The sequence below is a fragment of the Vitis riparia genome, chromosome 14 (assembly GCF_004353265.1).
Source record: "Vitis riparia cultivar Riparia Gloire de Montpellier isolate 1030 chromosome 14, EGFV_Vit.rip_1.0, whole genome shotgun sequence".
In the NCBI taxonomy this organism is placed as follows: domain Eukaryota; kingdom Viridiplantae; phylum Streptophyta; class Magnoliopsida; order Vitales; family Vitaceae; genus Vitis; species Vitis riparia.
The window spans coordinates 25838487-25854316 of NC_048444.1; the positions used below are offsets into that span (position 1 = coordinate 25838487).

At 31.4% G+C, this 15830-nt stretch overlaps 1 protein-coding gene across 2 annotated transcripts in view; it reads left to right on the top strand.

Annotated features, from left to right (window-relative positions):
- The window catches only part of LOC117931212, a 35916-nt gene that overhangs the window by 19147 nt on the left and 939 nt on the right, over positions 1 to 15830 (top strand). Inside the window, exons 7-12 of one of the 2 annotated variants that reach the window (XM_034852133.1) lie at positions 1249 to 1950; positions 6349 to 7353; positions 8933 to 9043; positions 9161 to 9559; positions 10194 to 10834; positions 14336 to 14416. In XM_034852133.1, the coding sequence (XP_034708024.1) occupies positions 1249 to 1950; positions 6349 to 7353; positions 8933 to 9043; positions 9161 to 9559; positions 10194 to 10820 (2844 nt within the window). In that variant the 3' untranslated portion in view covers positions 10821 to 10834; positions 14336 to 14416. Of the gene's footprint in view, positions 1 to 1248; positions 1951 to 6348; positions 7354 to 8932; positions 9560 to 10193; positions 10835 to 14335; positions 14417 to 15830 lie in introns of both variants that reach the window. The other variant, XM_034852132.1, reaches the window with a different exon arrangement.

Genomic DNA, 15830 nt, shown 5'->3' on the forward strand with positions numbered 1-15830 from the left:
GGTTGTCTATTAGATTACCTTTTCTTCTCATCTTATAACAATTCTCCCTTTGGCACTTTATTTAGAACAAAACTTTGAAAGGAAGGAATTTCATGAATGGATATGGGAAGGAAACTACATTTCACCATTTTATTTCCTCTATCTTGTTTCACAGTAGGAAGAACCTAAAATATGATTGAACTTTTCATCAACTTGTTTCTCAATCAGTGATAAAAACAGTGCTAGGACTTTGGCCCAAGCTGGCTTGATGCATCATTGGCTAGTTATCTAACAATTTATGCTTTTGAGTCAAATTGGTATCAAAGTCTTGTTTTCCAATTTAATGACCATGAGATATCATTATTCCCCTAGTATTTCCAAAGCTCATATTGGCTGGATACATCCTTGATTGATTACTTAACAACTTAAAATTTTAGGTTAAATTGGTAGTTTAACAGCCAAAAATATTAATAAACAATTTTTTATCAATTTTGCTTTCTTAGGGTTCTTGAAAATCTGCCACTTTTCAATACCATGTATATTTATACTTGAAAATCCTAATATTTAAAATCTGCCACTTTTCAATACCAAAAAGCCTTTTTAGAATAGAAGTTAGATTTAAAAACTGAATTTGGAATTGGAAAATGAAATTATACGCACACCATTTGAACTCCTGAATGGGGGGTGTTTGAACCTCCAATGGGTGTGCTCTCCTATTTTGTCACTTTTTTTTTAGCTGATTTTATGCTATGTTCAGTTTCGATTCACGTGTTAATCATTCCAAAAGTTTTACTAATCCATAAATGTATATTTACCTTGGATTTGATGACTCTAGAGTGATTCGAAGTTAAGTTTGATAAAGTCCAACATCAACTTGATATTGATAAAATCTAAGAAAGCAAGTTGCATCTAATCAAGAAAAAATGGAACAAATTTGTCAACTAAACCTGATATATTAATCTCTGATTATTATAACCCAATATATGAACCATTAAGATTTATCAAATTTGGAAGAAGAGATAAAGAAAAGAGGGGTTCAAATTTTGATCATTTCACTCGAATAATTCGAAAATCTGAATTTGGCAATTCTGTCAGCTTCATTTGATTTGGTCATATGAAGTATTTGTGAAGGCAAATGTTTGATTTTTTGTCTTTTTTATTCTATCTCTGTTCTTTGTGAATAGTGCCTTACATGTTATATCCTATTATGTGTAGTTATTCAGAGTATATAGTTATATTACTAATGCCACAGATTAATCTTGTCTGCAGGTTGCATTTCCTAGCTTGGGGGACTTAGATATCTCCAACCTGGATAGTGTGGAAAAGATATGGCACAACGAGTTTGTTGCAGATTCCTTTGGAAAACTAAAAAGACTATCAGTGCGGTCTTGTCAAAAACTGCAGAATGTTATTCCTTCCAATATGCTGAAGAGGCTACCGAGTCTACAAATTCTGAAGATAGTGGACTCTAATTCACTGGAAGAGATTTTTGATCTGGAATCCATAGATAGTAAGGAAAGTCATGATATTCCTACGCTTCAGTTGCGAGAATTGTGTTTAGATAATTTAGAGAAGCTGAAGCGTGTATGGAATAAGGCTCCTCAAGGACTTCTTACCTATCCTAACTTAAAGTCTATACAAGTTTCTCACTGTCCAAGTCTTATAATTCCTTATGAAGGTTATGTAGTGAGAAGCCTTATGCAGGTTAAAGAAATAGATATGAATTCTTGTGGAGTGAAGGAAATTGTTTCACACGAAGATATGGCAAAAGTAGTGTCCATGTTCTTTTTCCCTGAAGTGACCTCTCTGACAAATTCCTGTCTAAAACAACTTGAATGTTTCTATCTGGGACTGCATAATTTGGAGTGGCCAATGTTGAAGACACTGGAGGTGGAAAGTCATGAAAGTTTGGAGAAATTGGCTTCCAAACTTGATAAGCCAGTTGAGCAACCCATCTTCCTTTGTGATAAGGTAAGAGCCCAAATTCTTTGATTTTGTTTCTAGTTTCATAGCCTTGAAGTTTTCTAAAACTTTTTGTTAAAGTCATGCCACTTTAGCCACACATGATTGTGATCTATGATATTATTATAAATGCCATAATTTATGATTTAAATTATTCAAACAATAGCTTGATTTTATCATTTTGAGTTGTCAAGTTTTGTTTATTTACAACGAATGTTTTGAATAGCTAAACTTTTTTTTAGAATGCTTCAAAGAAAATAGCGCATGATTAATTGCTTGGCTAAATTAGTCATTTTATTATAAATATGCGGTAATAAGTAAAATTTAGAGCAAAGTAGGTTATGATAGTTTTGTTAATATTACTACATGAATAAAGTACACCATATGGCAAAACTTGAGAATCAAGGCACATGCATAATTGTTAAGTCATAGGTGTGTGTGTGTGCATGTGCATGTCGATAGGAAGTATGAAGTATAAAGTAATGTATAACCAATTTTATAAAAAAATGAAAGAGTTAAACTATGTCATATCTTATGAAAAAAATTGATTATTGGAGTTTTGAAATGTTCAAATTAAAAAAATATGACTTTAATGTATAGATTAATCACATAATCTACAAAAACGAACTTTTTGAATTTTTAGTTCCAAATTCTAACACGACAAGTGCACTTATATATATATAACCTAATATATTAAGTAAAAACAAAAATTATTCACTATTCACCATCATTTTCAATGTTAACATGCAAACCATTCAAATGAAAATTCTCCAATATTTATTATAAAATAAACTTACTTAACTTTTAATATTTTATTTGAGAAAAGTATAAATACCTTAGCATTGAAAGAAAATTAGCAAAATTAATAAGCTTAAAAAAATTAAGTTCAACAATTTTATGAAAGAATGGGTTGCCTTTAAGAGAAAGAAAATTAAGATAATGAATTCATAAAAAATAAAAATAAATTAAGATAAAATCTTAAAAATTATTTAGAGAAACAAAATTAGGATAATGGATTAAAGAAAAAAGAAACAAGTGAAAACGTGAGAAGAGAGATAAATATAAAGAAGTACTATGTTTTAAGCTAGGACCATAATTTTATAGAATTTAATTTTTTAAGGTTTATTTTTGAATTTTGTCTTTTAGTGAAAGAATAGTTTATATTAAGAATTTTGGAGATTTTAGCCTTAGATATATTCAATTCCACCTTTTCTTCAACCTTTTGAAAAATGAATCAATCTAAGAATGGTATAGTGTGTACAAGAAAAAATAAATATTGAGAAAGTTATGATTTTTTAAGTGGGGAATGAATATTTTATTTTTATATTTTTAGTTTTAAATTTTGATTTTAGTTTTAATTGTAGTTTTGTCATTTTTATTATTTTTTATTTAATTGTTATCTATAATAATTTTTTATTGAATTTTATAATGGAAAGACATGAGAGATGAAATGTTTTCATAAAAATTAGATTGTTAGAATGTCGGGAAACAAATTATTATGAGAATGAGGATTTTTCTAATTGAGATAATTTAGTCCCACTTTAATATTGAATTATTACCTATTGAAAAGCAGGATGAATCATAATATATCACATGAATAATTTGGTCCCATTGTTTTGTACCAAACTTGTATCTTAGTACCTTAATATATATATATATATATATATATAACATCTACCCAACAATACTGAAGAAATACCCATCCAAAAGTGAAACTATGTCGTCAAATGTACAATTTGGTTTCATTGCTTTATACTTGATTTGTATCACAATTTTTATTATCTTAGTTCCATTCTTTTGTATTTTGGTTTCATTTGTTAATACTTGGTCTCATTTGTTTATATTGTAATCCTATATATTTGTACAATTATTCAATTGTTTAAATTTCACTATATACTTTCAACAATGACCTAAAATTATATATATATATATATATATATATATATATATATATATATATATATATATATATATATATATATAATGACTAGGATTGTTTGTAATTATAAACTAAGCATTACTCTTTTTTCTCAAAAAAAAAAAATACAAAATAACAAGTCCAATGATGAAAATTTTCTCATCTCAAGTCTAATAGTTTTGTAGTTTCTTAAGGATTATATCACATTGTTTTGTACCTTGATTCCATTCTTTTGTATTTTGGTCTCATTTATTAATACCTATTCCCATTTGTTTATACCATATCCTATATATTTGTACAATTATCCAACAGTTTATATATATATATAGATTGTATTTTGGTCTCATTTGTTAATACTCGATTCCATTTGTTTATACCATAATCCTATATATTTATGCAATATCCAACGGTTTAGATTTCACCATACACTTTTATATCTATATATCTATCTATCTACCTATATATATGTGTGTGTTGAGGGGGGGTTGTTGGGTAATGACTAAAATTGTTTGTAATTATAAACCACGCATCACTCTTTTTTATAAAAAAAAGATTACAAAATAACAAGTCCAATGTTGAAAATTTTCTCATCTTGGGTCTGTTGTGTAGTTTCTGAAGGATTTATGGTAAATCTCCATTAGGACTTGAATTGTCAAAAGCCTCCTAGAGTAAAGGTCAAGTGATAGTGCCCTTTGGTAATGAATTAGAGGTCTTGAGTTAGGGCTGTATTTAAGTGGTGTAGGTAGAAGAGCAAGCCCATAATAAGCAGAGTTTGCTTCGATGCTAGTTGGAAGAAATGTCAAAAATACTATAAAAGTTTTTAATGGAAAACCGTTTAGAGTACATAACTGAAAATATGAGTAGCATGTCTAAATTAGTCTGCTTATGTTTTTTGTTTCTCTGATTCATTTGAGGTAATAAGTTAGATTCACAATAAAAGAGGTCATGATTCTTTTGCTACATGAATAAAATGCAATTTAAAAAAAAAATGAAAAAAACTTGAGAAGCAAATGTCGAGGTGTGTGCCTAAAGCCATCTCGGTAGATGGAGTCAACTTACAGGTGCTTCATTTATACATTCCTATGGATAAATTCATTTATACATTCCTATGGATAAATGTATGGTACAATCAATGATGAAAATATCGGTAATCACGGATATATTGGTACTTCGATTTTATGGATATCGGCGGATATTTTGGAAAAAAATATCGGTAAGCTTAAAATTGTTAAAAACTCATGAAAATGTAAGGAAAACTTCATAATAATATAATTAGAAGTATAATAGACATTTTAAAGTTATTTTATTGAAAATTTTGATATATGTATAACATGATTTATCATATTTGATAATAATATCGTATGCATCGATAAAAATATGAATTTTATAAGTATACATTTATTATTAAATTACACCTAATATTATGATATTTGATTATAATATGTCTAATTTTAAATATATATTAGTATTAAAATATGATCCATTTAATTCAATTGTATTAAACAATATAAAATAAATAATGATATATATATATATAATTTTTTAATATTTAATTAATTATTAATGATATTAAAAACATTATGAAGAAAATTATATAATTTTTATATTTTTGGTAATTAATTAAAAGACTTTGCATTTAATTATAAAATAATTATAATTAATTTGCTCTTTAAAATATTCTTATATTTTCTTTATATAATGAGTTTAAGTATATATATATATTTGTTGCATATTATGTATCAAATGGCAAGTTAGCCCAGGTGGTAAGCGGGTGAACCCCAAACCAAAAGGTTTAGGGTTCAAATCCTCTCGGCCCCAAGCAAATGGGGGGCACGATTTCTCGCGATAAATCCTGAAATATCGCCAGACCGATATTTCCCCATGAAATATCGTGTCGAAACCCTTCGATACACGATATTTTCGGTGAAATATCGCGACATTTTCTTCCTTGGGTACAATTTAGAAGCTCACAGTTTTCTCTTCAAGATTTGATGGAGCATGGGAAGTATTAATGAGCTAGAAAACAAGTTACATAAGTGACAAATCCTAACAATATTATGATCTAATGTTTTTGATACAAAGTAAGTTCCATAGCAGTCCATAAATAGTTTAAAAAGTTCTGTTAGTGAAATAAAAATAATTAATTGAAAGAGTTTCTTGTATTAAACTTTGACCATCTCATTTGAAAACCAATAAATCGTCTATGAGAGCAGGTTAAACCTTTTATAGCATTCGACATCACACCTTGTGGACTTGTTCTAAGAGTCATCATTTGGGTGACCCATCCTTGATCTTAAGAGCGGCATTTGCACCACAATAGGGTTCGTGTTATGAAAGTGGATGGATAGTTTTAGGAATATGTATGAACTTATTCATTTGGTTTATTTATTTTATGGGTTTATTTGTAATGGAATAAAATATTGGCAGGATATTTTGGAATATATGTCCCTAACTTGCAATTGATGTAATGATCTATTGGGTTTTTGCAGGTTGCGTTCCCTAACTTGGAGGTCTTGAATCTCTCTCTCAAGTTGGAGAAGATGAAGGATCTTCATGTTTTATTCGGGGCCCTCTCTAATCTAAAGATCCTGATAGTTGAAAACTGCCCATTCCTATCGAGTCTTTTTTCACCCCAATTTATAGAGCGCTTAAACAATTTAAAAAAGCTAACTGTGAAAAAATGTGACCTCCTAGAAGAAGTATTTGATCTTAAGGGACTTGCTCATGGTGATGATAAACATGTTGAGATGCTCTCCAAGCTAGAAGACGTGAGCTTAATTGATCTACCTCAGTTGAGAGATATATGCAACGACAGCCCTCCACAAGTTTTGTGCTTCCAAAACTTGAAATCGCTACAAGTGAAGCAGTGCAACAGCGTGACGTATCTTTTTTCACCTTCCATGGTGTTGGGTCTTGTGCAACTCCAAGACTTACACATAGAACATTGTCCCGCGTTGAAAAAAATTTTTACCGTGGAAGGCAGGGATACCGATAACTGGCCCCCACAAGTTTCCCGCTTCCAGAACTTGAAATCCCTACAGGTGAAGCAGTGTGAGAGTTTGTTGTATCTTTTTCCATATTCTGTGGCCTTGGGTCTTGGGCGACTTCAAGACTTACGCATAGAAGATTGTCCCGTGATGACAGAAATTGTTACTGCAGAAGACAGGAATTTTTATAACCAGCCGCCACTGGTTTCATGCTTCCAGAACTTGAAATCCGTTCAGGTGAAGCAGTGTGACAGCTTGATGTATCTGTTTTCATCTTCCTTTGCATTGGCTCTTGCGCAACTCCAGGACTTACGCATAGAACACTGTTGTACGATGAAAGAAATTGTCACTGCAGAGGGAGTTAGAGACAAGATCATTTTTCCTCAGACAAAGCGCATTTCACTTCTAAAGTTGCCCAAACTAGCAACTTTCTATCTAAGTCAGAATCTTGAAAAGATTCATATGGGAGACTCTAATACAGCTCCTGGGGTGCTCTTCAATGAAGAGGTTAGCATGTCTCTTAGTTATTTTTTCACATCTTATACTACTACTTTTTTCTTTTCAACAATTTATGAATCAATTTTAGATTTAATTACTAGAAAAGATTTGTTTCTTTTCTTTGGAATCTGAGGATTTTAAATATGACCGGATATCCAATTGAAACTTTTATGCATTGGGTCTACAAAGATTAGGTTAAAGTAGAAACAGAAAAAATGTTGATTAAGTGCCAAAATATTTTTTTTTCTTCAAATTCTATATTTTTTTGGATAAAATTCAATTGTCCATGCAAATTCTTTCCAATCCTCTCTCAAATTATTTGCAATGTCTGTTGTTTCTAAATAATAGCATATTATAACTTTTTGAAACAAAAATCATTTTTTTGGCTTCAATTTCTGGTGGAAATACCATAAGAGGAACTTCTAGCCATCATTGCTATTATTTTTGTGACTACTTTTATATTTAAAGTAAATATATTACGAATCCCTTATTTATCATTATGTGAAGCCACCCTCCATGGATGTGCATGGGATGGAAAGTAAAAACACTACACCTATATTATTTAAAGATCCCAGCTTAATCAAGTTTAATTGGGGTTCCATTATGAAGCCTGGTTCAAGTCCCTGCTTTGTCAAATGTTCCTATTTTCATCCTCTTGTTGCATCATTTGAATGAAAAAGCACAAAATTAGTCACACCAGCGTTGGTTTTCCCTTCTCCCTAACTTATTCTGGGTGCTTTTCCTTTGGGAGAATTATGTTTTGGGAGTAGATGGGCCTCCAAATTAACAAAAGGTCCTTGTAACTCTTCAAATTGAGCCCAAGACCCAATGAAAGTATGGAAATTGAGTTGAAGGATATCATCCTTCAGTATTTCCAAAAATGCCCTTTATTGATTTTGAGAAAAAAAATTAATATTTTGAAAAATACTTTTATTTAATTTAATATTTTTTTAAAATACTTTTATGTAATTTAATATTTTTTAAAATACTTTTATTTAATTTAATATTTTTTAAAAATAAATTTATTTAATTTAATATTTTTAAAATAAATTTATTTAATTTAATATTTTAAAAAATATTTAATTTAATATTTTTTTAAATACTTTAATTTAATTTAATATTTTTGAAAAAAAATTTTAATTTAATATTTTTGAAAAAAAAATTATTTAATTTAATATTTTTGAAAACTACTTTTATTTAATTTAGTATTTTTGAAAAAAAAAATTATTGAAAAAAAATTATTTAACTTAATTTTATAAAATATTTTATATGTGTTCTTAAAGGGTATATTTGTCCGTTACTATTTCATATCCTTCAACTCAATTTGAAAAGTTATATGGACCTTTTGTTAATTTGGGGGCCCATTTACCTCCAAAAGATAATTCTCCCTTTTCCTTTTGCTCTATCGATTAATTTCTAAGAAGATGAAGCGTTAATGATCAATGCAAATGTTTTCTTTCATTTCTTTCTTTCTTTCTTTGAGCTTTGTGTCCTTTTCCTATCTAGCTTTTATGTCCCATTTTCCATCATGTCGTGATATTAATAAATTTGTAGGTATTTTATTAACACAATGGGGTGGACTCTGCAGGTTGCATTCCCTAACTTGGAATTCTTGCATGTCTCTGGCCTGGATAATGTGAAAAAAATATGGCACAACCAACTGCTTGGATATTCCTTTAGCAAACTAAAGGAAATGAAGGTAGAAAATTGTAATAAACTGCAGAATCTTTTGACATCCAATGTGTTGAATTGGTTACGAAGCCTAGAGTTTCTTAAAATAGACAGCTGTGGTAAAGTAAAAGAGGTTTTTGATCAGGAAGTGATAAATGTTCAGGAAGATGTAACAGACACTCAGTTGAGTCAATTGGTTTTAGATGATTTACAGCAACGGTTGCATATGTGCAACAAGGTCCTTGGAAAATATTTGTGCTTACAGAACCTGAAAGTTCTCGAGGTGCATAACTGTGGCAGCATGAAAAACATTTTCTCGCCTGACATGGCATTGGGTCTTGTGCGACTTGAAGGAATAAACGAAATCATCGGGCAGGAAGATGGAGCTGAAGAGGTTATTGATAAGATTGAGTTTCCTGAATTAACCTCTCTTTCACTCAAATCCTTACCCAGCCTGGCAAGTTTCTATCCAGGAAGCCATACTCTCAGAAGGGTTGGTCTGGGAGACCATGGTATCCTTATTACAGTGCTCTTCTATGAAAAGGTCAGTTGTATCTTAGATTTCCTTTTCTTCTCATCTTATAGCAATTATTTGAATGAAAAAAGCACAATTTAGCATCATCTAACTTGGTTTCCCTTCCTCGAGCTGTTTCTTAAGCTCTATGTGATTGCTGATAAGACACAGCATCAATGAATACAATCTTTTTTTCTTTTTTTTTTCCTTTTTTTTGTATCTTCCACCTTATAACGTGTTTGAATCCGTGCAACGATTAATGGTGAAAAATAGAAAAACAAGAAAGAAGAACACGGAGATTTAACATGGTTCAACTAATTGCCTACGTCCACGGAAACAGGGAAAGAGATATTCACTATGTTAAAATTAGGATTACATAAAAGGGTATTTATACTAAACCTTATAAATGAAATTCCAAAAATACCCCTGACCTATCGTTCGCCCCACAACAAAAGAAGTACAAGCCTAAATGGCAAATGTCATTCGCTCCGCTTCGCTCCGGCATTTTACCCATTTTTCTCCATATGTCTTTTCGTTCAAATATGAGCCACATACTACGATATAATGTTTTTCTGATATTTAACTTATGTGTCTAATACCTATCATATTCAGCTATTTCAAAATATATAGGTATTTTATTAACAGAATAAGATGAATTCTGCAGGTTGCATTCCCTAGCTTGAAGTCCTTGAACATCTCTGGCCTGCGACGTATGCAAAAGATATGGCACAACAAGTTGATTGAAAATTCATTTAGCAAACTAGCAAAAATGGAGGTAGAATGTTGTGATGAACTGCAGAATTGTTTGCCATTATTTGTGCTGAAGTCGTCAAGCCTACAGATTCTTAGAATAGCCAACTGTGGTAAATTAAAAGAGGTGTTTGATCTGAAAGGGGCAGATGTTCTGGATAATGAAACAGCAACTCAGTTGATTAAGTTGGAGCTACATAATCTCCCACTGCTGCAGTATATATGGAATAAGGATCCCTATGGAACTCTCACCTTTCAAAACTTAGATTTTGTGGAAGTTTTCGATTGTCATGGTTTGAAAAGTCATTTTCCAGCCGGTAGCATAGTCCGAGACCTTTCACAGCTTGAAAAGCAATTGATAAGAACTCGTTGGGAAAAAGACTTAGAAGGGAAAAATGAAGGGAAAGATTTTGTGTTCCCTGAAGTAACCTACAATGAACTTGAACTTCCCGCTCTGCGAAAAATCAAGGGTAAAGAGGTCTTGAAAGTGCATGATTATGTGAGCGAGATTTCAGAAGACATGCCTGGAAGTTCAGGATAGTATCCCAGATCAAGGTATGACCGTATGAGCCTAAATTTGTTGGCTTTTTATCACTTCAGGTTTCTTAATTGTCTATATATATATATCATCCTTATATATGTTGGGACAAATTCCTAATTCATATATTTTTTTTTTTGATAGAAAAAAATATCAGACAAAATATTTTCAATATTGATTTATTCTTCTAATATTAGATTTCTTTATAAAATAATTAAAAGTATTAAAAATATTTTTATAAATATTATAAAGGAACAAATTATGAGATAAACATGTAAAACCAATACAAAGTAGGAAGATGTTTGAGGAGAAGAGAAAGTATAGTATCATTTTTCATATCAATTTTTAAAAATTTTGAGAAATTAATAAGAATTTTTCAGGAAGAAGAAAGGATGGTACATTAGATTATATGACATAGTTGTACATGCATGTTTTGTTTATTTTTCTCTCTCTTTTGAAATTAGTTTATTAGCATTTTTTATCATTCTTAGGTTGATATGGTATGATTTTAATGCAAATATAAGAGTTGTGCCAAACCATTACCCAACTTGTAGGTGAATGCCACTACAACTTCATTATGAGTAGATTCATCTTTTATTACAAAATTGGTAAATTTTACATGAATATGGAAAGTGAAGTATGGCCAAATGCAAAGGCAAGTTTAATGAACTCCAATGCTTTTAGAATTTTTTGTTTAATTAGTGACCCTTGTGGTAATGTTGGCCAACTAGAGGAGTTTTGGGCACATAATTTCTCTAGCCATTTTAAAGGTGCGTTCAAAGAGCTTGATCAAATATGGTTGAAACAATCTGATTCAACTCATAGAACAACTGGACTAATAACTAGAACCAATTAGCAGGTTGCTCTGGAGTCCAAAATGTTTGTCAAATTATTCAAATTGATTTCTGGCAGTTGAATTTTTTTTTTCCTAGTCAAACCCATGAGAATCAATATGTAAGTTCCGCTCTATTTTTTGCTAGTGCGTGAACCAAACTCCCTTTTTGTTCATCTAGTTTCATTTGAAACTCCAGAGCTCCTCTAAGAGCAGAGGCCTTTCATGACTAACAGCAAATAAGGCCTTGAAGTATGATGCATTGCTCCACCAAATCGTAGATATCACTAGTGACTTGAGTGTTTCTTTCTCCTAGACTCCCTGCTTAGAAAATCATGTGGCAGATTATGATGCGAACCTCAATCTACACGATTTGAGACGCAACAAACAGTATTGGAATAATTGCCCAAGAAAGCTAAAATACAGATTTTTTATAGAACCCTGACCCAACGTTTATAAGTGAAACACAAACCAAAAGTATAAGTAACAGACCTTGACCCAATGATTACAATGGAATCACGAACCGAAGGTATAAAGTTTGAACGCCACAAGGAAGAATCCCTGATAAGTTCACAATTTTTTAAGAACCAAAAGAAGAGCAAAGCCTCACCTTTTCTGATTTTTTATTCAATAAAAATTATCCCCTATTACAATGAGTGCGTGCTATTTATATGTCATGAAAAAAACTTACTAAATATTAAAACCCTAAACTAAAAAAGGTACTAAATATTAAAATCCTAAATAAAGGTTGATTTGGTCTGAAATTAGCAGATCCAAAATAGGAAAATATTCATGCATTCAAACTGTTATTGCATAGCCTGCAACATGAGGGATGACTCCTCCCCTCCTTTCTTATTTGATGTTTCGCCCCTAGAAGACATATTTTTGAAACTACAAGAGAAATGTTAGAAATAATTCCTCACAACACTCCCTCACGTGTTTGTACTCACACTTGTGTTTCACTCTTAAATTGGTTTTTTCCCGATATTAGTCTCACACTCTCTTGCCTTTTTCCACTCGTAACTTCCTTTTTTTAGTTCTGCTTAAACTAATAAACTTGATCAAGAAATTCAACTTGTAGTATCTAAACTAATACCAATGGTAAGAAAATATGACATAAACACTAAATCAAAGGAAGAGGACAAAAGAAAATAATATTTTGATTTGAGAGAATTGAAACTACACTCAATATATATATATATATATATATTGCTGTTTTCTATTTCTTTTCTAAAGTTTTTTCTTTTCTTTTCTTTTCTCTTTTTTTTTTCCTCTTTGGAGCTTGGTGCACGATTTTAACCTAGTGCACGTCAAAAAAATAAGAACGAGGAATAAAGAACACAAAGGGAACAAGATAGGATGATAACAGGAAACAAAAGATAAAGGGATAGAAAACTGATTTTAGAACTTGTGCTCTGATACCAAATGATGCGAACCTCAATCGACACGATTTGAGACCCAACAAACAGTATTGGAATAATTGCCCAAGAAAGCTAAAATACAGATTTTTTATAGAACCTTGACCCAACGTTTATAAGTGAAACGTGAACCAAAAGTATAAGCAACAGACCTTGACCCAATGATTACAATGGAATTATGAACCGAAGGTATAAAGTTTGAACGCCACAAGGAAGAATCCCTGATAAGTTCACAATTTTTGAAGAACCAAAAGAAGAGCAAAGCCTCACCTTTTCTGATTTTTTCTTCAATAAAAATTATCCTCTATTACAATGAGTGTGTGCTACTTATATGTCATGAAAAAAACTTACTAAATATTAAAACCCTAAACTTAAAAAGGTACTAAATATTAAAATCCTAAATAAAGGTTGATTTGGTCTGAAATTAGCAGATCCAAAATAGGAAAATAGCTAAAAAGCCTTCTAATAATAAAAGCCTAAAATTAAGGTAGATTTGGCCTGAATTTAGAAGCTCTAGAATAGGAAATAACTGATATGAAGCTGGAAAGTCAATTAGTCATTAATCCATGCCATAAATCACGTCCAATCAAGCCAGATTAGCCCTCAATAGCTTAGATTAAATTTATTACACCTTTATCTTCCTTTGGGCCAAACTTGGAATGTCCTGCATTAGAATCAGCCCAAATATCTTGAATTAGCCCATTAAGTGCTTCTTTGATCTTCTTAGATCTTGCTTTAGTAATAGGCCCAACTTGAACATGCAATGGATCCTTGAATGCTTGTTGATTCTCATTAGATTAACTAGCCAAGTGAGAAGCTAGTGAGTTGCTGTCTTTTGTGAGAGATTTCTCACCTCCTCGAGTTGGGGAGTGCTTTGTACATTTTTATTCACATGCTTAAGTCACTAAGTTGTTTTATTTTTGGTGAACCGTCTTATACTTTATTTTGTTTTCATTGGTTGTCGTAGGTTTCTCATCCTTCTCGTACTACATTTCAATAAAAGTTGTTGTTTGTAATTAAAAAAAATTATCACACCAAACCTTGCCGAATGCTAAATGCTAATGATCCCAGTGGCGCTCTTTGATCTGAAATATATGATTTCTTTTTATAACTTCTATGAAAAACCAGTAGTCCAAACTTTAGTTCTTTGTTCTCTTTGCTTCAAAAAGAAAGTAAAAGAACACTTCCTTTTGAGTGTTGAGCTATGTACCTATGATCTTGTTGATGGAATAGAAATTCTGTTTTGTTGTGTTTGATTGATTTTCCAGGTTGGTTGCTTTCCCTGACTTGGAGGAACTTACTGTGACAGCTAATTCCCAGCAAAATCCTTCGAAGTACAAGTTCAGGAGGTACTATGCCATCTTTATATATTCTGGTAATCATTCTATATATTATGCTATAGAAGATTATAAAATCTCAACATATATAATGTTTCAAAGATTACAAACAAACTCTAAATAAATCAAGTATTAGAAGTTGCAATCCATGAGTTGAAGCGATGAACCAACATGCATGCAAGCTAGAACTTCTCATTGTATTGTAAAATTTTCCTAGAATTGGACCAATCTTTCTGGGAGTGGAACTCACTACACCTAGCTCAAATTGACAGGAAGCATCACAAACATTTTCTCAATATATACCAGATCAAAAATTCTGATAGTCTCGGGTCCTCTTTGAAAGTCTTACAGAACTCCACAAAGCAAATGTAGGCCTGTGTGACCAATGTCTGGATTTCATTGTGCATGATTGTTGGGACAGTCAGTGTCTCTGCCCTCTATCTTGATATATATCATGATGCATATCTTGATCTCATGGTTTATGATTGTTATGAGAGTGGATAAGGTTTTGTGCTACAATGTAAAAATATGTCATGATGTATGATTTCATGAGAATGCACAAGTTTTAGGAAACAATGCCAAAATCTTCTTAGAGAACATGTCTATCAATGGAAGGAAAGAGAGATCCTCTACTTATGGGGCCTCCTCCTAAGACTCAATCTTCATGTTGGATGGAATGTGAATAGGTTTAAGTATTTGCATTTGAATGCAACCTGTTTACACTTCCTGCACTGTATCACATCTTTAGTAGGATAACTCATAACAAGCCCTGATCTTCAAAATTATGCAACTCTAGAATGTGGGTTTGCAGTTTCATAAATTTAGTAACACCCAAAATTATAATGTATGAATCTTAGAATGCTTAATGCTTATCTGCATACATTGTGATTAAATGAATCCTTGCAAACAAGGAGATGAAGCAACAAACAAGATTGCTTTCAACAAATTCAAATGTATGGATCTTATTCCTTTACCAATATTTTCCTCTTTCCTGAACTTTTGGGAGGATGTTCTTTCAAATTTTTAATTGATTTGGTGGACACCATCAACCAGAATAATCTTTGTTCATTTTTCCTGGTTGATATGTTTTTAATAACTTAAAATAATCACCATCTTAATTAAATGAACAATTCTTGTTTTTATTCTTTTGAAGCACCAAAAACACTCCTATGCAAGAATCATCCGGTATTTTCAATAGGGATTTTAGTTTTCCCTCTTTTGGTCCACACTTTGAGGTGATTCATAATCAATCATGCAAAGAGAAGGCCGATGTACCCACTGTTGCAAAGGTCCCCTTTTGACATGCTTAGTTCTCAATTCATTGAAAGAATTGAAAGCTTATAAGAACCACCTGGAAACAAATATAGACACAAATCTTCTTATCAAGTGATTTATAAGGACCATAGCTCTTGATTACTAGATCACA